This window comes from Heterocephalus glaber, unplaced genomic scaffold, assembly GCF_053883595.1.
Source record: "Heterocephalus glaber isolate CG9 unplaced genomic scaffold, H.glaber_assembly_v1.0 deba00000331, whole genome shotgun sequence".
Taxonomy (NCBI): Eukaryota; Metazoa; Chordata; class Mammalia; order Rodentia; family Bathyergidae; genus Heterocephalus; species Heterocephalus glaber.
Genome location: NW_028258142.1, coordinates 23,170,677 through 23,188,238, shown reverse-complemented (window position 1 = coordinate 23,188,238; position 17,562 = coordinate 23,170,677). Strand labels below are relative to the sequence as shown.

Here is a 17,562-nt window from a genome sequence, read left to right as displayed (position 1 = left end):
GCTTATACCACTGGTGGTACAAACAGATCTAATCACCTTTATCCATCTTTTTACTAATAAAAGTAATAAAAAGTTGCCCAGTGGGACAGTCATTCATGTACCACTGGTGGTTCAAGCCACTTGGTAGTAAGACATATAAATTACCACCTTGGTCATGATCCTGTTAACTTGTGGGTGTCAGGTAAGTAACTAAGACAGTTGACTGCTCCCATACATAGATGTCTATTGCCATCTCCTCAGTGCTTAATAAACATTCTAAACATAAAATCCCCAAACTCAATCTGTTTCCTCACACAAGCCTCTTTCTTTTGCAGTTTTCTGCATCTTGGTAAATGGTAACTACATTCTGCTAGTTGCTTAGGCCAGAATCTTCAGTCATTTCTGATACTACTTTTACATATGTAATTTTTTGTCATCAAATCTTCATTGCTGTACTTGCACTATATATCTAGGGTTAGGGTTAAGGTTGTGCCAAATTGGGCCAAGCCACCATTGTCTCTTACCTGTATTATTCCAATAGCTACTTCTTCCTCCTACTGCCTTGCCTCTACCCCCAGTCTGTTCACACCATAGCAGTAAGAATGACTTTTTGAAAACATTAAATCAGCTCTTGTCCCTTTTATGTTCAAAACCCTCTCATTGCTTTTCCATTTCAGCAAAAACACCATTAGCTACCAGTTAATTCTTGGATTTGATATCCTGCTGTTACCTCCTTCCCTCTCTCTAGCCATACGTACTTTCTTGCTCTCCCCTAAACACCATAGGGTCTCTGTACTTTCTGCTTACTGAGGCTAAGATGGTCTCCCCAGATAGGTACATGATTTACTCTTCCTTTTCAAGTGTTTCCTTAAAAGACATCTTGTCAATGAGGATTTCACTGATTCTCATCATTGAAATTACCTCCTACATCTGCTCAAGCATTCCCTATCTGCCTGCTTTGCTTTAGTTTTCTCCAAAGAGAGAGTTTTATCTATCCCTCTGCTCTCAAATGAAAAATTCAGGAAGATAGGCAATTTTGGTGCTGCTCTCTCCTTAATATCTGGAAAAAAATGGCTTATTTTATGTGATTAATGTATAAATTGAATTAGTGAAAATTCCAGAGAGTGTATGTACCAAGAGCAAAAGCAGAAGAACCTGAAAGCATTTCTATGGTTTGTACCCAAGAGGCTGTATAATATGTTCCCTTTGATTTTATATTTCTAAAAGTAAAAATAAAAATATAGTTTTGAAAACAAAGACCATTTGTCTCAGTAATAAGACAGTTTTTAAAAATAAATCAAAAGTTCCAAATTAAGACTTGTAGAAACCACTTCAAAGCATGCTCTTACAGGAATATAACTAAGAAAGGAAAGATAAAAGTTGGGTATGTGTATGTATCACTGTACCTGAAAGCCAGTGCCGATGCGGAAAATCAGTAAAATGAAAGAACGTATGCAGTCTTGTTTTTCTCTATGCCTCTTGTATTGGAAAAAATAGTGCACTTCAATTTGATCTTTGTTCTTTGGGGGAAAGAAAAGTCAAATTGTTTTTAATGTTCTCTGTATCAACTAAAGCATCACTTGGTTGCATCTGATGAGATGGCTTCTTAATTTCACATATCAGACATTGACAAACTTCTAAATCATGAAAGGTATATTTAGCATATAGCATCCTTATTTTTATAAATTGAATATTCTAATTGAAAACAGTAATTCTTGTATTATTTCTAATATATGTTCTTTGACTTGGACATTTTAAATCTTTTTCAGTTGCTAACTTTGTAACATTGATTGTTCTATCCAGTGTAATTTTTGAGTTATAGGCTTCTCTTTCTCTCCATTCATAGTACTAATAGCTCTGTTTATGTATGTGCATATGCCACATAATTTGGGCACTAATGAGTAAGGGCATGTTCCTTTCAGATAGCAGCAGAATCTAGCCCCCTCGTGCCTGCATTTTGATTCATCTTGTACTTTATCATCTTCAAAGAAGGAGGAAAGAAAACACTCTCTTCTTATTTACGTTTTCAAATTAAAGGCAAAAATTTTGATGATTATTAAGGCTAAGTTTCTCTCATACCCTGCTTCAAATATCCTCTTACAGTCTTCTGATTTAATAATGAGAACTGAGTGAGAGAAGGGAATAAAGAGAGGGAAGAGGAAACAATGAAGAAGGAGGGAAAGGCATTAACATTCATAATGTAAATAGTTTCTCACCACTCGCAAACTTGTGCTCCATTCCTTATGGCACCTCCAGTGATCCAGATATATAATGGGCATGTCATTCTGAAGAATACTGTTGACTTTAAGCTAGACATGATGGCATATGCCTGAAATCTCAGCTATCCAGGAAACTGAGGCAGGAGAATCACAAGTTTGAACCCGATGGCCAACTTAATGACAGCCTGTCTGTTATATGACATACAGATGTGTCAAGATGAAACCCATTATTCTATTAACCAATATGAACTAATTTTAAAAAAAAGGAAAAATGGCTGGGGATAAAGCTCAGTGGTAGAGAACCCCTGGGTTTGATCCCCAAACACACATACACACACACATTATTGACCTGAATTAAATCTGTTATTTTCAGTTGTCTGGACCTGGAGCAGTGTTCTCTTAAGGTATTGGAGCCTGAAGGAAGCCCAAGCCTGTGTTTACTGAAACTAATGGGTGAAAAAGGTTGTACAGTCACGGAATTGAGCGACTTCTTGCAGGCTATGGAACATACTGAGCTTCTTCAGCTTCTCAGCCCCCCAGGTAGGTTTTTCCCTTAGAAATATTATCTTGAAATTCATGGAGTAAATCTTAGAGAAAAATATCTCATTTGTCCAGGTAAATTGGGTTAAATATTTTTGAAAAATATAAATGTATAGAACCTCATTTTTTCCCATCTTGAGACCAAAGACATAAAAAGCAAATAAAAATGCATAAATGTTGATTGGATTAATTCAAAGCCAGCTATATACTCCTGAAGTACTTAGAGGTAAGATTAGTACAACATATATTGAAGTAGTACTGCCAATAAAATGAACACATACTTATTTTTATGTACATATATATATATGGATGAGATGACATAGAACAGAAATTGATGAAGTTTTTGCCAACATGATGCTGTTGAAGTGTTAATTAACTCAACCATATGAATTTTTCCTCATACAACAATATTGGCAAAGGAATTGAAATTATCCCATGCATATTATCAATTCACAGTGCAATGAAACTGGAAATCAATGCAGAGAAACTGTGCAAACACAAGGAAATTAAATAATATACCCTCTTGAATAATCAGTGAGTCACAAAGGAAATTAAAGAAGAAATTAAGACAGTTCCTACAATCAAATGATAATGACAGTGTGACATACTGAAACCTATGGGACTCACAAATGAAAGCAGTCCTAAGAGGGGAGTTTATAGCAATGAATTCCCACATCAGAAAAACAGAACATGCACAAATAACCTAATGACGCACCTCAGGGTTCTAGAAAAACAAAAATCCAAGCCCAAAGCTAGTATGAGGAAGAAAATTATAAAGATCAGGGGCTGCGAATTTAGCTCAGTGGTGCCGCCACCACCTGCTTCATAAGCACAAGGTCCTGAGTTTGATCCCCGGTACCAAAAAAAAAATTATAAAGATCAGAGGAGAAATTAATGTAACAAAAACAACAACAACAACAAAAAATATATATATACCTATAAAGAATCAATGAATAGAAGATTTAGTTCTTTGAAAGCTTAAACAAAATAGATAAACCCTTAACTAACCTTATCAAAACAAAGAAAAGACCCAAATTCATGTAATTAGAAATGAAAAAGCCAGAATCACAATGGATTCTGCCAAAATCCAGAAGATCGTCAGTAAAAACTTTGGGAACCTGTACTCTAATAAAATGAAAATTTCAAAAGAAGTAGATAGATTATTAGATACATATGAATTACCAACGCTGAATCAAGAAGATGTAAAAGTCCTGAATAATCCCATGTCAATGAAATTGAAGTAATTAAAGAAAAACTATGAACTTAGAAAAACCCAGGTTCCAACAGATTCACTGCTGAATTCTACAAGAACTTTAGAGAAGATCTAATGCTGGTACTCTTCACTCTTTAAAAATCAAAAGAGAAGCAGTAGTCCCAAAAGTCATTCCTGGAAGGCAGCATTATCTTCATACCAAAACCAAAAAACAACCCAATGAAGAAAGAGAACCAAAGGCTAATCTCTTTAATGAACATAGATGCAAAAGTCCTCAATAAGATATTGGCAAACAATGCAGCAAATCATCAAATAGATCACACATCATAACTAAGTAGGATTCATTCCAGGGATGCAGGAATGGTTCAACATATACAAATCAGTAAATGTAATATACCACATTAACAGAAGCAAGGACATGGGGCTGGGGATTTAGCTCAGTGGCACCTGTGCCTGCCTTATAAGTGCAAGGTCCTGAGTTCGATCCCCAGTACCCCCCCCCAAAAATTGCTCTTCTGAGAAGCAAGGACAGAAATCACATGATCATCTTAATATATGCAGAGAAAGCATTTGACAAAATTTAACACCCATTCATAATAAAAATCCTAAAGAAAATATGTAAAGGAAGGGGCTGGGGATTTAGCTCAGTGGTTCTGGTGCCTGCCTCACAAGCGCAAGGTCCCAAGTTCGATCCCCGGTAGCAAAAAAACCCCCCAAAAACAAAAAAGACCAACTTTAAGGCCGGGGATTTAGCTCAGTGGTTCCAGCGCCTGCCTCGCAAGCACAAGGTCCCGAGTTCGATCCCTGATACCAAAAAAAAAAAGAAAATATGTAAAGGAGGCCTTTATCTCAATCTAATAAAAGCCATTTAAGACAAACCAGCCAACATCATACTAAAAGGTCAAAAACTGAAAGCTTTCCCTCTCAAATCAGGAACAAGACAAGGATGTTTAATATCGCCACTCCTGTTCAGTGCAGTTCTTGAAACAGCCAGAGTAATTAGACAAGAGAAAGAAATAAAAGGAATATGGATAGGAAAAGAAGTTAAATTATTATTTGCTGATGACATGATCCTCTATGTAGAAGACCCAAAAACTCCACTACCACTCCTAGAATTAATAACTGAATTCGTTACCATAGCAGGGTACAAAGTCAGCACTCAAAAATTAATAGTATTCCTGTACACTAATAACATACTCACCAAGAAAGAAATTAGAGAGATAACACCTTTCACAATAACATCAAGAAAAATGAATTATCTAGGAATTAACCTAAGCAAGGAAGTGAAAGACCTCTACAGTGAAAATTATAGGACCCTGAAAAAGGAAATTGAAGGGGATAGCAGAAGATGGAAATATACCCCTGTTCTTGGATAGGCAGAACCAATATAGTAAAAATAACCATATTTCCAAAACTGTTACAGATTTAATTCAATCCCAATCAAAATACCAATAGCATACCTCACAGAACTAGAGAAAACAATCCTAAAATATATGGAACAAGAAGAGACCTAGAATAGCAAAAACAATTCTTAGCAACAGGGGCAAAGCAGTAGACATCACAATACCGGACTTCAAGTTATAACACAAAACTACAGTGATAAAAATAGCATGGTCTTGGCCAAAAAACAGACTTGAGGACTAATGGAACAGAATAGAGGATGCAGCAATAATTCCAGACGCAAAGCTGCCTTACCTTTGACAAAGGGGCTAAACACCTTTACTGGAAGAAAGCCTCTTTAACAAATGGTGCTGGGAAAACTGGCTTAGTACATGCCATATTGCACCTAGACCCATGTCTCTCACCATGCAGTGAACTAAAATCAAAATGGATCAGAGATCTAAATATTAAAACAAACTATCTATTGGAAGATAGAAAAGGTAAAACTCTTGAAAACATAAGTGTAGGCAAAGACTTTATGAATAAAACGCCAGTCACATAGGAAATATTACAAAGAATCAACAACTGGGATCACATCAAATTAAAAAACTTCTGCACAACAAAGGAAACCACCAACAGGGTGAAGAGACAACCTACAGAGTGGGAGAAAAAAATTTTGCCAGCTATTCCTCAGACAGAGGACTGATATCTTTATGAACTCAAAAATAACAGACCCCTCCCCAAATTTAGATACTCAATCCAAAAATGGGCATCTGAAATAAAGATACCTCTCAGATGAAGGACAAATAGCCAATGAAAAACTGCTCAACATCACTGACCATTCAAGAAATGCAAATTAAAGCAATATTGAGATTCTGTGTCCAGAAAGAGTGGCTGTCTTTGAGAGATCAACCAATAACAAATGCTGGCAAGGCTGCAGGGCGGGGCGGGGGGGGGGTAGGGGGGACAGGACCCATCTCCATTGTTGGTGGGAGTATAAATTGGTACATCCAATATAGAAAACAATATGTAGATTCCTCAAAAAACTAAAAAAAGAGGTTCCATTTGACCAAGCTATTTCCCTCTAAGTGTCTTCCCAAAAGAGTTAAGACATCAATACTATAGTGATACATCCATACCCATTTTTCTAGCAGCACAGTTCATAATAGCTAAATCTTGGAAGCAGCCCATCAACAGATGAATGGATAAAGAAAGTCTAGTATTTATATACAATGGAGTACTACTCTGCCATAAAGAAGGATAAACTTGAGGCATTTTTAGGTAAATGGTTGCACCTCAAGACCATAATCTTAAGTGAAATAAATCAAGCACACAAGTTTAAATATCACATTCTTTCACTTGTGTGAGCGATCCAAAGTATAAATAAGGAGCAGAATGGAGGAGCGATATTAGGAAGTAGAAAGAACTTGTTTAAATGTGAAGGAGAGCAAGAGGTTTGGGGAGGAGGGAAAGAAGGGAAAAGAGGTTTAAAGAAAAAATGGAAACAGAGCTTTTATAAATGTGGGAAGAGGACAAAAAAAAAGAATCAGGTACGCTATTTACACGTACACATTCCCACGGTGAATGTAATGAGGTACTACAAACAGGTACTGATAAAAAGAATAAAATAGGAGCAAAAAACAATATTGAGTGAGGCTTCTCACTTCCAAAATTAGATGAGGGACAGAAAGCAGATTTTCCTTTCTATAGCTGTGGATAGTTACTCAGCTGTAGTGGTGTCGAGTTGGAAGGACATGCCATCAAAATTGCCTGGTGGCAGTAGCACTCCAGGTCCTCTTTCCAGGGGTTCATTTGGACTGAAAGAAAAGAGGCCATTCAAGCATGGAAGGTCCATAGGCTAAGGATTTGATATTCCCTATTTTATGTGATTTTGATGCATGCCATTTCATTTTATAGCCAAGTTGGATATGATATATTTTAAATTAACATGAGAAATTAGGTAGGCACAGAAGGTATAATTGGTGAGCTGTCAATTACATGTACCTGAAATCCCAATTCAAATTGATTTAATAAAGGGAATATATAACTTCTGACTGAAAAGTCTAGAAGCATGGTGGGCTTCATGAGAGGCAGGGAACAATGCTGTTTCTAGGAAGATGGTTGGTTTTTGGTCTTTGGTCTTCCTTTCTTGGCTTTTGGCTTCCTTCCAAGACTGATGCTTCACATAGTCCAAGATACATGCTAACTTTTCCTGAACTCATTCATCTTTGTCCCAGCAATTTTCAGCAAAAATCAGACGATTCACTTAAGTTAACTAGTTTTGTTCAAATGCCTGTCCCTAAACCTGTCACTGGGGCCAAGGACATGGAATGTGCTGATTTGCCTGGCTTATAGCCAGATGTAGAGTTAGATTGAGTCAGCTTTCCAGGAGCCACATGGCTTACCCAACAAAATTAGACTTGTTGAATAGGAAAAAGAGGTAAGAGATGCTGGGGATGTAACCAAAAAAAATCTACTCCAGATGGGAAATGCCCTGGATTATGAAGGAGGAAAGTTGAACATCCCGTGCTTTATCAGACCTAATGTAGTTGGTAAAATAGACCTCCTATAAATGTTTTCTTCAGTATATACTCTGTATTGAATACTTGGCTTTTGTCAGTGCCTCTTCATACCAAGAGTTGTGCGCCAGGAATAGCTGCTAATGAAGATGCCCTCATGTGCAACTATAGTGTGTCACAAAACAGTAAACTTAAAGTGGTATTTATTAATTTTTAAATTCCTAGTGCCTCACATAGTAAGTGCCCAGTAATTGTGAGGATGAAAATCCACTAGTCCAGAGTATAACTTTGCTACTAAGTTCTCATACTTTATTGAACACCAAAGCCTCTGAAAACATAAGAAGCCTTACTGGGAAATAAATATAATTTTTGTATCTCATTGTCTTTTTTAGGAAGTATACTTAATTACTCTGATCATTAGTTGCCAACTCTAAAATAAGTGGAGTGTTCTCTACTGTTTCACAGAGTTGTAGGAGTTACATGAAGTAATGGTGTGCAATTGTTTCTAGACAATCTCTCTTAAAATTTGTTGTGTGGTCACTGGTGCTTGAGGTCTAGGGTTCCCAATTTTTAGTTTCCCATATGTGAAACTATGCTTGACTGAAATTGAATCATATATTCATTTATGTGTGAAAATTTAAGATTTTTAAACAATATTTATATTTTGTTTTTTGATAAGCCAGAAATTAAGAAAATCACCCTCGTAAACATCAATAATCTACTTTAGAAAACTCCTCTTTGCTCTCTGTGTTTTTCTCCAGATAATAGGATTAGCACTTTCCTGTTAGTGTTCACCTTTACAGGTTGTTCTGATATGTGGCCAGCAGACTTTGTCAAGATCATACCATAGGACTTTTTTGTACATTTGAAGGGAGAAGAGGAAAATGAAAACAGCTTATACATAACCACTTAAGCACTGTTTTTGTAAAGTTTTATGTTATATTAGCCATCTAGTATCCATAAGACTTGATTGTTACTTGAATGATATTTTCATTTAAAAAAATATTTTAGGATCTAGTAAAGATCCCTTCTTAGAAGTAATTTATTGTTAGTGTAATAGATGTATATCTTATATGGATAATCTAAAACTTAATCTATTTCTAAGTATTACAATAAGGAAATACAAGAATTATAGATAAATTTAATCTTTCAATAATGATATTAAAAGTAAAACTATCACAATTAGGAATGAAAGTTCTGACAGAATCAACTTATTTTGTGATTTTGTTCAGTCACTCAGTAAACATACTGTACTCCAGTATCTTTGCTACCCAAGCATTAAGTGTTGTTGAGGGTAAAAAATGTCTCCTGGTGTAAAAATGGGCAACTATGGGTTAAGTGTGTAACTATGCTTACTGAGAAAGATATATTGTAACTATAGTCACTACTGTAATACAGACTCACTAGAGCAAGGCGGTCTCAGAAAGCTCTGCCAAACCTCCTTCTCCTTCATTGCCCCTTTGCTTATGTAATTATGTTTAAACTGATGGCTGTTTCCCCCTCTCATAGAAGCATAAGGGTATTAGCTTCTGTTTGACACTTTTGAGAAGATTTTAATCCCTTGAAGCTACTGTCAATAAAGCTGATTTTGCTCCTACTTGGTGTGGTCAGTGATCTGTCCGGAGACCCCCACCCCCAGTGGTCACACTTCATTGTGAATTCAAAGATAAATGAATAGTTTCTGACTGTTGAAATGTCATAGTTTAGCAGGGAAGAAACATCACATCCAGGACAATTGTAAAAACAAATATATATAAAGTAAGTTTATTTGATTTCCAGTTTTTTCCTTTTTAGTATACTGTATTCTTTTTTTTTTTCCCATGTCAGGGATTGAACTCAGGACCTTGTGCTTGTCAAGCATGTGTGACACCACTGAGCTACATCCCCAGCCCTCTGTATTCTTGAATCTTAGTGAAAAGATAAAATAGAGATATTCTGATGTTCTCTATTTTGTATTTAATGCCATTTCATAGAAGGACATTAGTTCTTATTCCACAGAAAATCTAGTGGATTTGCTTTGATTGTCTTTACAAAGAGACGTCTGCTTAAGATTAGTAAAATGAGTTCTGCAGAGAATGGGGAACTGGCTTTTGAGGTTCAAATGCAAGGAGAAGGGAAACTATAGACTTACTCTGACTAATGAAACAACTTTCTTATATTTTGCCATCATAATCCGTTCCAGTTGTTGTGGAACAATAGCTAGGTATAGCACTAAAAGGTAATTGCCCTATGGAGCTCTCTGTCTTTTAAGAATCTAAGCCCCCACCGCCACCCCCAAATTCTGGGGATTGAATGCAGGACCTTTACACTGAGTTATATCCCCACCCCTTTTTTATATTTTTTTATTTTGAGAGAAAGTCTCACTACCTGTGCTGAACTCTAACTTGTGATCCTCGTACCTCACCGTCCCAGAGTCCCAGGATTACAGAGGGCACCACCATGCCCAGCCAAGGTTTCCATATATACAGTATTTGTTTTGGTAGCTCAGAAGTAGCTCAGACAGTGAGCATTCTCTTACCTCTAAACAATTCCTGTGAAGGAGCCAGGTTCAGTGATCACTGAATATGAAGCCTTAGATGAAAATAAGTTAGGCTCTGAGACCTAATATGGTACATGTTCTAAAGAAACCCATAAGCCCGAAGTTTTCCTTTTCTGCATTCTTTTTCATTGGACTTTTCCATAGTACATGGTCTGGCCAGCTTGTGCTCAGTCTCATCACTCTTAAATTGTATCTTAGAGAAATTCCTTCTAGTTTTTAATGTGTGACTGATACCCATCCTCATTTTGCAGCACTGATAAGTTTCCCTATTTGCGTTCCCCTTGGTCATCTCTTATTATTTTATTTAAGCTTCAAAGACTGATCCCAAGACCACCAATATTGGCATCTATATTCTTGGCAAATGTATGTAAAATTACAAGTGCAATTCAAGATGTTTTTGTTTCTTTGTTTTAGGTGAAAAGATTTTTTTAAGTGCAATTGTATGCCCAATTTTATATAGATCATGAAACAGTTAAAAAGTAATGCCTTTACCTGGAATTGGCAAAGCAGAGGCTAGAAAATGGGTGATATTTAAAGGTATTTAAATGCATGTGAGTTTCATTAGGATGAATCCTAAATTTCTTTCCAGCCTCCGTTTTGTGAGTGTCCTGTTATTTCAGTGTTCATACAAAAATTGCTTCATTGAGGGTACTCATCAAATGACTATGATAAGGTTATGTGGTTCAGTGGCATCTTTTCCATTTGCCCTACCTCTTTTTTTTTTTTTGTACCGGGGATCAAACTTGGGACCTTGCGCTTGGGAGGCAGGTGCCGGAACCACTGAGCTAAATCCCTGGCCTGCACCACCTCTTTCTTTATTTCATGTTTCTTTCAAATCCTGGGTAGCATACTCAATGTTATGCTTCTAATACCAATTTTTATTACTTTTACTATTTCTAAGTGAAAAGACTATGAAACATTATTCTTTAGTTTCCAGTATACCTTTACTTCATATTTTATGTTCACTCTTTTGTGAATTGTGAACATTTACATTTTACTAGCAAATCTTTATGTGGAAAATGAACTTTTCCAGAAGTTATCATTTAGCCAAAGTCACAGTTAATGACAAAATTAGGATTAAAAGCCAGGTCTGGCCAGGTATGGTGGTGGACTCCTGTAGTTCCAACCACTCAGGGTCCTGGGCTCAGTCACAGGAAGACAAAAAAATGCTAGAAAATTTCTAGATTGTCTGAGAAACTGAGTTATAGATTATTAAGTCAGCTGCCTCTTTGACTAATATATTTGGAGGGGTTTTTTGTTGACTAGCTAAAAAGTACTCAAATACAATCTTATTTATAAGGGGCTTTTCTTGTTTTGTGGACATTAGAAAATTGATAATTTTTCCTGAAAAGAAAATACTAAGATGTGAAAAATAGAAAATGATGGTATGGATGGGAATAGCAACAAGGAAGAAGTACAAATAGCAGTAAATGAGGCCTGAATGTGTCTGGGTGTGGAGTGTTCAGTCTTAGGCAGTGTAGCAGGACGGGTTGTGACGTGGGACATTAGATGTAGCCACAGTGGATGCAAACAAATTGACTTGTAAGAGATACACATGGACATACTTTGGTTGTATAATGGGAGGGAAAGTGTTGGAAGAAAAGGAAGGTTATCCTAGAATACTGTAGGACACATAAGTACTTTTCAGTGAGAGCTCAGAATAACTGAGAGGAGCATTATAAATGGAAGCCAATGGAAAAAAGTGCCTCTTTAAGTAGAAGCACTTCAATATATTCAGTAGATCTGTTTTTGGAAAAGGTATTTGAATTACATCAATATTTAAGTACATTGTGAGAATAACTCAAAGGGAACCTGTGATGAATCCTTTTGTCAAATCAAGAAGCATCCGAATTTACCTTATCTTGTAATTCCAATACTGTCTTAAATTTTATTCCTTAATGTCAGGTATCTATGTGCATGCGCACGTGTATGTATGTGTGTGTTGACAGCACAGTCCTTAGTTCCATCATACCTAATTATATTCTCTCAGACTTACAGGAAATCAAGTAACTTCTCTTGATTTCTTTGCAGATGTTATCTGAAAATATGCTTGTTTGACAGGAAGCTATGCTTTCATTGTTAGAAATAAAACTTTAATTTGTATGCATTGGTACATAGCACTGTACCACATTTTTCCTTATGTTTGTTCAGCACCTCCTGACTAGTGTGGACTGCTTACGAGTGGCTAAGGGTTGACTATGGTTCCGTCACTCAAGGATATATAGGAGAAAGAAAACATGGTTAAAATTAGAGGTGTTGCAACTTCTCACCAAAGGGAGTTTCCAAATCACATTTTGCCTTTAAATTCTCAGTCTGAAGCAACAAGTAATAAATGTATATATTTGTTTATTGAAGACTGGATTGCTAAAGTTGTTGATATAGGATCTACTTATAAAATAAGTTAGAATATACATTAGAAGCCATTAGTCTTGTGTCCATCACAAGGGAAGCATACCTTTTAGAACATCTTGGCCACATGATCTTCCAATAAAGTCATTCATTTCATTGTGAGAGTCTCTAGGGAGAAAGCCTTTAAATCTCTGTAATTCTTGTCTCTTTGTATAATGGCAGAGAATATTTGCATGGTAAATTTGTGAACAGTGTACAGTGCAAAATTGTTCTTGGCCTGACATACTTCCTTCAGTAAGTAGACTTACTGTGGTAGAAAATGGGATTACAATGGAGGTTACTCTAAGAATCACTGGGATACCAGAATCCTAGTTTTTGCTGCCATTCCACGCTCCTGGGGCAGAGAAGGTGAGCCAGTCCCAGCACCCAGAAGGAAGCTCCCCCACCACCACCATTTCACACTCCTAGGGCAGAGAAGGTGAGCCACTTGGGCACCAGAAGCACCCCGCCCCCCATGAAAATGAGAAGACACGTAAACAAGCCTCAAAAACAGACTTCCAGATCACCTACAGCAACCCTAAAGGGAAACAAGATGGAACAATCTGATACTCAACTACCTGGACTCTCTGAACTAGCAATAAAAGAGGATCTGGGAAAAATGAAATCAGAAATGATTACTCATATATCAGCAAAGATTGTGCTCATAGTGCAAGACATGATTAATAAATCTAAAGAAGATATAGATAAAAAAATAGAGGATCTGAGGAACATGATGGAATCCCAACATAGGAAACAAATGGAATCCATAAAACAGATGCAAACAGATTTCCAGGAGATTTCCATTGAAAGTCTGCACAGCAGAATGAACCAATGTGAGGATAGAATTTCACATATAGAAGATAAGATTGCAATTAGTGACCAGGAAAAGAAAAATTGCTTTAAAATTGTAAGGGAACATGAGAAATCAATACAGCAGCTGCTAGATGATGCAAAGAAGAATAACATAAGACTTATTAAAGTCAGTGAAGAAATAGGAGAGAGTACAGATGACTTAAAAAAGCTGTTCACAGAAGTGATGGCTGAAAACTTCCCAAGCAGGGGAAAAGAACTTGACATACAGATAAGTGAGGCATATAGGACTCCAGCTAGCCTTGATCAAAAAAAAATCTACACATAGGCATATAATAGTTAGGATTCCAGAAATCCAACAGAAGAACAACATTCTACAAGCAGTGAGAGAAAAGAAACAAATCACATACAAAGGAAAGCCCATCAGAATCACAGCAGACTTCTCAATGCAAACCCTCAAGGCAAGAAGAGCTTAGAGTGATGTATTTCAAGCCCTAAAGGAAAACAGCCTCCAACCCAGATGAATGTACCCTGCAAAACTGTCTTTCAAAATTGATGGAGAAATAAGATAATTTCATGATAAAGAGCACCTCAGGAACTTCATGAATACCAAACCGGCACTCCAAAAACTTTTAGACAATACCCTAGGAAAAGATAATGAGGATCACAACCCCAGAAAGCCCAGCAGAATGAATCCATTGGGCATGACTAAACACAAAGGGGGAGAATCCAACAAAAAGAAAAAGTCATGACAAGGCTTTTAAAACTTTTAACTTCATTTCCCTAATGAGTGTATAATTCAACCTTGTTATTGTACTGATTAGTATTTTTCTGATTCTAGAGTTGCACACCTTTCCTTGTGCTGTACTGGCTATCATCTTCTTATGTCTACTTTTTAATTGGGTTGTCTATTAATGAGCTATAAGAGTTCTTTATATGTTCTGGTCATAGGTTCTATGCATTGTAAATATGGTCTGTTTAAGGAGTACTTTTCATTTTCTTAATGATGTCATTTAAAGTTCTAAATTTTGATGGAATCTCATTTATCAATTTTTTTCTTTTATACATTATGTTTTTTGTATCCTAGGTAGTTCTTGCCTACCCTAAATTCATAAACATTTTCCCTTATAATTTCTTCTTAAAGTTTTATACTTTTAGGCTTTCATATTTAGGTTTATAGATCCCTTCAAGTTATTTTCATGTATGGAAATAAAGGGTTGAGGTTAATTTTTTATATATGGATACCAGGTGTTCTAGTGCCGTTTGCTGAAAACACTATCTTTTCCTCTGCTCTTGAATTGAGTTTATATTCTATAAAATGCTACTGTTAAATAATCTTTCAAAACTCAGTGGACCATATATGTGTGATTCTATTTCTAGATTCTCTGTTTTATTCCAATGATCTATATGTCTTTCCTTCCACCAACACTGCCTTGATTACTGTAGCTTTAGAAGAAGTCTTAAAATTAGGTACTAAACGTCTTCCAACACTTTTTTTTTAACTTTTCTAGGTCCTTTGTACTCCTACGTAACTTTTAAATTTCAATATCCAATTCTTCATTTATAGCAAGTATACACAGACCTGAATTTTTATACATACTTTGTGTTTTCTAATTCTGCTAACTTCAAATATAAGTTCTAGGGGCTCCTAGAGATTTCTTAGTATCTTCTTTGTATATGATCATTTCATCTACATATTAAAATTTTGCTTCTACCTTGCCAATCCTATCCTAATTGTGTCATTTTATTGCCAGACTATTTTGGTTGGGTCTAGGTTTCAAAGTTTAATGGTCAGATGAAGAGTAAGCATATCTGCCCTTGTTCCCCACCTTAAGGAGAAAGCATTGTATCTTCTCCATTCATATAAGGCGTTTTCACTGGAAGTGTGGAGTACATGTCTTTAAACTGTTGAGAAGGTTCTGTTCTACTTCTAGTCTCCTGATAGCTTTTACCATGAACAGCTGTGGAATTTAGTCCAATACTTTTTCTCCAACTAGTGACATGATCATATGGCTTTCTCCTTTCCTCTGTTAAAATGATGACTTTTGGGGGTGGATCTTCCAAAGCTGAACCAACACTGCCATCCCTATAACAAAACCACTTTCTACATCCTGCCAGATCTGACTTCTAATAGTTTGCTTTGTTAAACAAATTTCTATCTATGTTCATACTTTTTTCTTCTATTATCTTTATCCAGTTTTAGGATTAGCACAATGTTGATTTCCTAAAATGAGGGGAGAAGTGTTCCTTCTTTTTTCGGCTTTAAATGTTTGGTATAATTCATCAGATAAAATGTATATGAGCCTGTTGTTGTCATATAGGTAGGTTTTCAAGCTAGGAATATACTTTCTTTAATAGGTGCTATTCAAATTTTATGTTTCTTCCAGAGTTAGTTTCATTAATTTGTCTTCCAAGTTACTTCTTAGAAGCTGTCAAATTTATTTCAAAACAGTTTTTTGAAATATGCTTTCTATATCCTTTTAAATTCTGTAAAATCTGTGGTAATGTCTCCTAGGTCTTGATATTTTAATTTTAAAAATGTGTAACTGATATTGTCTAATAGGAAGTAAAGATCTCTGGGGGGGGGAGGAAAGAGGGGAAAAAATATATGAAAAAGGGAAAAAAATGGAAACAGGATCTTTGCAAGTGGGGAGGGCTGGAGGGGGTGAGGGGAGGGCAGGGGAAGGGTAGAAAAAAATAAGACCCAAGATACTCATGTAATGGTACAAGATCCAAATGATGTATGTAAATATATTTTATACCTAAAATGTACCAATAAACTTGATGGTGGAGAAAAAAAAAAGAATCCTAGTTTTTAAAGTCAAAAAAACCTAAGTTTGCATCCTGGTTCTGCCATGTTTACAATGGGAAAAAGATTAATCCTAAAGAGGAGAGAGGTTAAATAATTTACTTAAGCTATTATAAGTGACCTTCTGCAAATTATTTTTCTGTTGTAATGTAGATTTAATTCATATCTGCCTTATATGATTATTTTGAAGGTTAGAGAGAAAAATGCCTCATGGATATAAAACAGTAAATTGTGGCTATACTAATTTTTATTACATGTCTTCATTTAATAGCTGCATGTTAAACATGTACTGTATCACCATATACCAGGTACTGTTCTCAGTGTTGGTTCTGAGCAGACATGGTCCTTACTCTCACAGAGCTTCTATTTTAGTAGGTAAGACAGGCAGTATGAAAGGTGATTTCAGGTCCGGGGATTTAGCTCAGTGGTTCCACTACCTGCCTTGCAAGCACAAGGTCCCAAGTTCAATCCCTGTTACCAAAAAAAGTGGGGGTGGATTTCAGATAATGATTTGTGCAGCAAAGGACACAAAGCAGGCTAAAAGTAATAGAGAACTGTGATGAGGGGAGTAGCTAATTTTGAGATGTTTCCTAGAGAAGCTAGTGATGATATTTTAGTAAGAGACCTGAATGATTAGAAAGGAAAAAGCTTGCCATGAAACCTGGGGCATTCAGGTGGGGTGCCTAGCAGAGGATTGGCAAATAGAAAGGCAGAAGGTTGCTTGGCTTATGAAAGGAGAGAGGATCCTTATGGCTGGAGCATGGTGGACAAGGAGGAGAACACAAGGGTATGAGGAGAGCTCAGCTTATGTGGGGTGTTGTGGTCATGGTAAAGAACTGGATGTATTCCAAGTACAGAGGGCAGGCATACAAGGGTTTTAATCACAGGAGTGATACAAATTTAATTTTTGTTTTAAAGATACATTTAAGCTAGTGGTTGGAATCAAAGAAACAAATGAACATGCCTTAACAGTACACATTCTAGAACTGATGGTAGCTTGGATTAAGATCTTGGCCCTAAAGGTGGTGACACATGGAAAAGCTTAGTGGACAGGACTTACAGATAAATTACACATGTAAAATGAAGAAGGAGGTAGAGGCATTCAGGGATCACAACTTAAGTTTTTGTCCTGAGTAACTGACCAGATAGTGGTAGGCTGCAAGACT

The 17,562-nt window shown here is 36.3% G+C and overlaps 1 protein-coding gene across 2 annotated transcripts in view; it reads left to right on the top strand.

Moving 5' to 3' along the window:
- Positions 1-17,562, top strand: part of Malt1 (MALT1 paracaspase) — a 75,513-nt gene that overhangs the window by 4,303 nt on the left and 53,648 nt on the right. For both annotated transcript variants that reach the window (XM_021239240.2, XM_021239239.2), the window contains exon 2: positions 2,572-2,738. In XM_021239240.2, coding sequence (XP_021094899.2) covers positions 2,572-2,738 — 167 coding nt within the window. The remainder of the gene's footprint in view (positions 1-2,571; positions 2,739-17,562) is intronic.